This window comes from Suillus subalutaceus, assembly GCF_016647625.1.
Source record: "Suillus subalutaceus strain FC151 chromosome Unknown DFJ58scaffold_833, whole genome shotgun sequence".
In the NCBI taxonomy this organism is placed as follows: domain Eukaryota; kingdom Fungi; phylum Basidiomycota; class Agaricomycetes; order Boletales; family Suillaceae; genus Suillus; species Suillus subalutaceus.
Genome location: NW_024541082.1, coordinates 1 through 6,154, shown reverse-complemented (window position 1 = coordinate 6,154; position 6,154 = coordinate 1). Strand labels below are relative to the sequence as shown.

The 6,154-nt window shown below is 46.9% G+C and overlaps 4 protein-coding genes across 4 annotated transcripts; 1 reads left to right on the top strand and 3 right to left on the bottom strand.

Annotated features, from left to right (window-relative positions):
* Positions 1 to 271: 271 nt before the first annotated feature.
* On the bottom strand, positions 272 to 754 carry DFJ58DRAFT_647813 (uncharacterized protein; the record flags this gene model as incomplete). Its single annotated transcript, XM_041381455.1, has 2 exons — positions 272 to 399; positions 451 to 754. Coding segments are annotated over 2 exons (432 nt in total), but the record flags the coding sequence as incomplete, so codon positions are not given.
* Positions 755 to 848: 94 nt separating this feature from the next.
* On the top strand, positions 849 to 3,104 carry DFJ58DRAFT_891495 (phosphatase 2C-domain-containing protein). The gene is made up of 2 exons (XM_041394759.1): positions 849 to 1,836; positions 1,873 to 3,104. Exons 1-2 carry the CDS (start codon positions 919 to 921, stop codon positions 3,022 to 3,024), a joined length of 2,070 nt encoding a protein of 689 aa, XP_041234604.1. The 5' UTR covers positions 849 to 918; the 3' UTR covers positions 3,025 to 3,104.
* A 437-nt stretch (positions 3,105 to 3,541) lies between these two features.
* Positions 3,542 to 3,822, bottom strand: DFJ58DRAFT_642772 (uncharacterized protein; the record flags this gene model as incomplete). The annotated part of the gene is made up of 2 exons (XM_041381372.1): positions 3,542 to 3,673; positions 3,730 to 3,822. Coding segments are annotated over 2 exons (225 nt in total), but the record flags the coding sequence as incomplete, so codon positions are not given.
* Positions 3,823 to 5,186: 1,364 nt separating this feature from the next.
* DFJ58DRAFT_644580 (uncharacterized protein) lies at positions 5,187 to 5,496 on the bottom strand (the record flags this gene model as incomplete). Its single annotated transcript, XM_041381406.1, has 2 exons — positions 5,187 to 5,294; positions 5,374 to 5,496. Coding segments are annotated over 2 exons (231 nt in total), but the record flags the coding sequence as incomplete, so codon positions are not given.
* Between the last annotated feature and the right edge of the window lie 658 nt (positions 5,497 to 6,154).

The window sequence follows — 6,154 nt, the reverse complement described above, 5'->3', positions numbered from 1 at the left end:
CCACTCACCACCCGCAACAAGCACAAATGACGATCAGACTGAAATTGGCAAAAATATATATATACAGTAATGTAAAACTCATGAGCATGAATACGAAGGGAGTAAAGAAACTCTTACCTGGTGCTTTTGTCATGAAATCATAACATGCTGCCGAAGTGTTGCACATGATCTTATTGGTCACAGGTTAAAATTTAAGTGAACATTTCCATTGCATGGAGGTCATTGGACCATTAGCGTCCTTGGTGAGTGAATGTCACATGCGGGAAACACCTTCTCGAAGGTTGCCAAGACGTACTTGAAACCAGTCCTCGCACCGAGCGGACCAAAAACCAATGTTCAAGCCTAACATGTTCCAAGCGTTGGGCTGAGGCCACCATGAAACTACCTCCAGGCTGTCACCTAGAAAGTATGATTATTAGTACTGATGGGACTGAACTGTAGCAAGCTTACAGTGATCTATGTAGTATGTTCTGCACATAAAATCGATTTCCTCCCCCGACAATCCATAGTCATAGTAAGTCTGGCCACTATCGCCAACCAATAGGTCGCCAAATGGAACAGCTTCAGTTGATATACCATTGAGGACAGATGGAAGATGGTTGACACCCAGGCTGTGCAAAGCCAATCGCCATACGAGTCCCCCATGCAAGAATGCAGCTCTCACCCGGGGACAATTCATAAACTCATGACATAGTTGTTCATACACAATGTAATCAACATATGGGGGATTGAAAGGGGGTTGTCGATGTCCCAATGTATAAGTACGAAGTTCTGAGAGGGGGCGCCACCAGTTAGGTGCGACAGTCATTCGCTGTAAGGTCCTGAATGCAATGCCTCTTCTAAGCAAACGTGGTGGATGAACATGGAAGAGTGCTTTCCGACTTCTCTCAACTATCTCAGCTCCGTGTTCTCGGGTTGATGGATGTCATGACCACTTTCCTTCCCAATATTCCCGAAGACTTTGACGAGCGACGTGTTCATACTTCTAAGACGGAAGTTAACGGAATGTCATATGACATTGCCGACACTATTGGGAGGAATGGGTATCTAACCACGCTCGATCTCGTCCTGCCCGAATTCAGAGGGAAGAAGGATGAGGCACTGTTCGCAATGTTTGGGCGTACTAAAGCTCTTCTCGGCAACAATACTCTGTCGAAATACCTGCATGACAATTACGCCTCTGTCTTTACTGAGCAGCTTCTTCAGCTGAAGAAAGACCAGAAAGGGGAGCGAAGGGATAGCATACTGGACGCAATGAGGCACACATTCCTGAAGCTGAACAGACAGCTCCATGACAAGCTCTTCTCGCAGCCATCTCGTAAGATGTCCCAAGTCAGCGCATCTACCACCGGTCCTTCTGGACCCGATTCTTCTCACCTCCAACAGGGAGCCTCGGGCATCGTGGTATACATGGTCGGCCGAACACTGTATGTTGCTAATGTTGGGCATGCCCTTGCTGTCATCTCGAGCCAAGGGAATGCAGAACTTATTTTCAAGAATCATGACCCTTATGACCGGGATGAGGCGAGGCGCATCCGGTTCGCAGAGGGCTGGATATCATCGACGGGCCTCATCCATAACGAGGTTAACATGTCTCGAGCCTTTGGATATTTCCACGACTTTCCCGTTGTCAATGCTCAACCCGACATCTACTACGTTTGTCAGCTAACCGAGCTCAATGAGTTCGTGATCATTGGCAACAGCGGATTGTGGCAGTATATATCCTACCAGACCGCAGTCGACATTGCTCACTCAGAAGCTGACCCAATGATTGCGGCACAGAAGCTACATGAATTTGCCATAAGCTATGGTGCGGATGGAAACACCATGATCATGGTAATATGCGTCTCCGACCTCTTCCACTCTTGACAGCCCATAACAGACTCGCTTGTGGATCCAGAGGTCTACAGCTCTATCAATAAAAAGATGGCAGGGAAGAAAGCAGATATCGTTGATCGCACCATTGCTCACTTAGGAGAGGTTTCACCAGCCACTGGGCATCTCTGCTTGGTATTCACCGACATTCGAAATTCAACACAATTATGGGAAGCAAATGCAGGCATGCCCACAGCAATGTGTATTCACAATAACCTGTTGCGACAATATCTTCGAACTTGTGGTGGTTACGTTGTCAAGACGGAAGGCAACACATTCATGTGCTCCTTTCCGACTGCCCTTGCCATGATGTGGTGGTGCCTCATCGTTCAGCTGCAACTTCTCTGTGAACCCTGGCTGCTGGAGATATTGAAGTGCCCTAAGGGTAAAGAGGTGTATGATGAGCATGGTCAACTTCTTGCATGTGGCCTTTCAGTCTGCATGGGCGTCCACTGCGGTACTCCAGTGTACGAACCAGATCCTATCACTGGTCACATGGATTACTTTGGGCCCATGGTCATCCGAGCCGCTCGTATTAGTGGGCTCACGCTGGGTGGGCAAATCATGTGCAGCGCCAACGTCGTTCACGAGTTGAATGCCAAGATCTTTGAGAATGGCCAGGACACGGAGTACTCAGAGTTTCAACCAACTCAGACCATCAAGGTGATCCGGCAAATGCAGATAGCCCTTGTCCCTGCCGGGGAAGTGAAGTTGAAGGAGCTGGAGATTCCAGAGATGGTTTCCCTCATTTACCCAGCAGCCCTCTTAGGCCGCCAGGACTTAGATGCGTCTGGGTCGCATCTGAGCACATCTACATCCACAGCTCGAGTCCAGTTGAGCATCGCTCAAGTCAGAAACTTAGCTATGCTATGCCTGCGTATTGAGGCCCTGACCTCAGGCTGCATCTTTTGTCCTTATCCTGAACAGAAGGAGTGCCTGCCTGACATTCCATTGGAGCCTCTCTCCAACAAAGACATCTTGGAGCCTTCGGTGATGTATGGTGATCTGAACTTGCTTCTCCCCCCGATGAACGAGAAAACATCTGATCTTGAGATCATGATGCACCTGGATTCACTATCCTTGTGGCTTGAGAACGCTGTTGCGTGTCTGGCTCTCAAAAACTATCTGACCAGTCATCCACCATCGTGACAGCTCTAGAAGGCCATGAGGGTATTGACGAACAGACACTTCATTTAATAACTTCGTTGTTATCTTGCTGTTGACATTTTCATTGTGATTTCTGAGGTCGTTGTGGAATAACACTCATATTTAAGGCCCAGTCTGGAAATTAGTGCACTTACTAGGTCTGCAAACGCTAGGTTATTTGTATGTCCGAATGAATGTCATTCACCCTTGGTAGTGCAGATATGAACTGGTATAAAAATTGTACAGACCATTAATATGCATAACAAAGGTGTGCAGGTAATATATACGTGTTTGAATGCAAATGTAGTATATTGATGCAGCTGAGGAATGAAAAGGCGGGATCAGGACTTTGGACAGTCGCAAGTTCTATACTGGATATGAATTGGACTGTGGCTGATTGTGAGCCATGCGACAACGATATTGGGCAATCAGGCTTACCAGTATGGTTGATACCAGGAATGAGGTAGTAACTGTTTGAAGGAAGCCCAGTCGTGGGATCAAGGAAGTACCCAACTGTCCCTGAAGGGTGATCAAGCCACATCCATGCACCTACGCCGCCCTTAGCAGATAATGTAACTATATAGTTGTCGCCTGCGATCACAGTGATCTGTGGGTCAACAAGGTTGGAGTAGGCGAGCAACACCGGAGTGAACTAATGTACAAAGTACTTGTCAGCACTTGTTCATACCAGAAACAGAAAGGACATACGTAGGATTCGCTGGTCACAAATTTGTTATCCACAGTAGCAGTCACGTTCATCAGGAGCCAGACATCCTTGGTGTTGTAACCAAAGGGCAGGATGGCATCGACAACATTAGTGTAACTCCTTTCATCAACGATGGCTGCACACCCAAATTCATTTGACAAACCTGCAAGTCCTCACTTCAGTCTGACGTAGACTGGTGACCAGCCCCTCTATGAGACAAACCCTCGATAGAGGGACTGGTAAATCTGGGTTTGAATTTGGATAGTGCACGCTTTGGAGTAATCACATGACTGAAAATCCTTTTCGGGAGTTAGATAAGTCTTTGCTAAGTTCTCAATTACATACTGAACATGTCAACATTGCTCGTCGACTCCGGCAGCGATCAGCTCTGTTCTACTGGCCGCTGCAGGACAGCGTCACGTTGCACTCGGACAGCCCTATTTATGATTTGAATTCAAACTTCGGCTTCTTCTGAGATAGTACTGGTCCTAAGCGCCTGTTCTCAAGGGGAAAATGTCTCAAGGATGGTCCTGGGATGACGGGGACCTCTCGATGCTCATTGATACTGATCTGGAGACGTTTCAGAGGTGAAATCGTCACACTGATAGTGTCCGGACGAAATAGATTAGGAATTATGAAACACAAGGTCTTTCCGCAGCCTGTACCGGCTGTAATTATGCTGTCACAGCCATTCAATGTTGCAAGAATGGCTTCTAGCTGGAATACTTGTGGAACAATGGTTGTAGCCGTGAGGATGTACATGAGCAGGCAAGCGCGTAACACATCCGTCTATCCTTGTCACTGAGGGTTTTGATATAGTTGGTAGGGAGCCGTTCTTGTATTAGCGAATGAGCAAATGAATCTAGTCTTTCCATCGAGGCTTCCCGCACAGCTTGGATGATAGAGTTCACGTCCATTGGAGTTGTAGAGTAGATACATACATTAATGACGCGACCATGTTTGCATCGCATCAATATGAATCAAACATTAATTTCAACATTTCAAATATTCACGTCGAAAATTACAGTTTTCTTATTGGCTACAGGTCATGTGATTACTCCAAAGCGTGCACTATCCAAATTCAAACCCAGATTTACCAGTCCCTCTATCGAGGGTTTGTCTCATAGAGGGGCTGGTCACCAGGCTAAGTCCGACGGTGAAAAAGGGTTGGTGTTTGGACTCACTGACCAACAGGGTATGTTGTCAGATCAAAGGCCTCTGAGGCATTGTAGTTGTATCATTCTGTGATGAAGGTATGAGAAAGCCAATGCTGCCGCCACTAACTGAGCATTGCAAAAATTGCTGAAGTCAGCTATGGCCTGATATGGAATGTAGCGCGCCACAATATATGACCAAACAATTATGCGACACATGTGACGTGATATTGGAATGTTCACAAGTAGTATCCAACATGACGCACACCCTCTCACCACACTGATAATGTAAATCCTGGTGTGCCATTTGCAAAAATGAAGAATATATGGAGACTTAGAACACCGTGAGTCGTCGAACAGTTGGTGTACGGAACAGAGTTCATCTCAGAAAGCACGATGTCATGTAAGTAATCCTAGAACATGTACTAGTAGTAAACGAACTGTTGAACAAAAATCAGTCATCCAGTTTGCTTTCTATGGTAGATTGTGGACCTCATCCAGGTAATGTGTGTCATTAGCAAGGGAGGCATTAGCTGCCATTACGATACCCTTGATTTCATTGCCATCAGCCCACTGCACATTACTTGGGTGCCTGTTAACTCTGTGAACATTCTGACACACTTCAGGCTCGATGGACTCCAGCAAGAAGTGGTCAATGGTTGATAGTGAGTCGGAGAAGATGAGCTCCGACCACGCAAGTATACCCAGCTCGTCGCAAAGACTGTAGAAGGTATACAACCTCGCAGCATCGGATGGCTGATGAATACCACCACCCCAAACACGAAGCTAGGGAGAAAATAATCTCCAACCACTTGTTGACTGGCATATCGACTTCGATTTGCTCTGAAAGGGTTTCTATGGGTGCTGCGAAGGTAGAGGTTCAGAAGCATGTCTCATTGGCTCTCCTTGTCTCTGCAACTAGAGGACGACATCTCGACTCTCTGTCAGCTCCCACTCATCCATGTATTCCCATGTCCGTTTTCTCTGTGTCATTCCAGGAGGAATGTCCTCACGAGTACCTTGGACAAGCAGTGGCTGGGCTATTTGGTGCAGTGAGGTGATCATTGACTTGGCACACCTGGCGCACAACAATCTCCTCCTCAAGAGCTCCTTTCACCACCTTTGATTGGCCCTCCGTGACTTCCAACTCTCCCTCAACCTCTTTCAATTTCTCTTTCGTCTGCTTCAGCTCTCCATCTGTCTTCATCAACAAAGTGATGCTTCGCTCAAACTCTTCCCTGGTGCTCCTCAACTCCCTTATCGGTAAGTGTAT

Excerpts from the sequence above, each read along its gene's own strand:
- DFJ58DRAFT_891495 (XM_041394759.1), top strand. The coding sequence starts at position 919 with ATGGATGTCATGACCACTTTCCTTCCCAATATTCCCGAAGACTTTGAC. Across the intron at positions 1,837-1,872 it reads ATGGAAACACCATGATCATG|CCCATAACAGACTCGCTTGT; the intron begins GTAATATGCGTC and ends CACTCTTGACAG.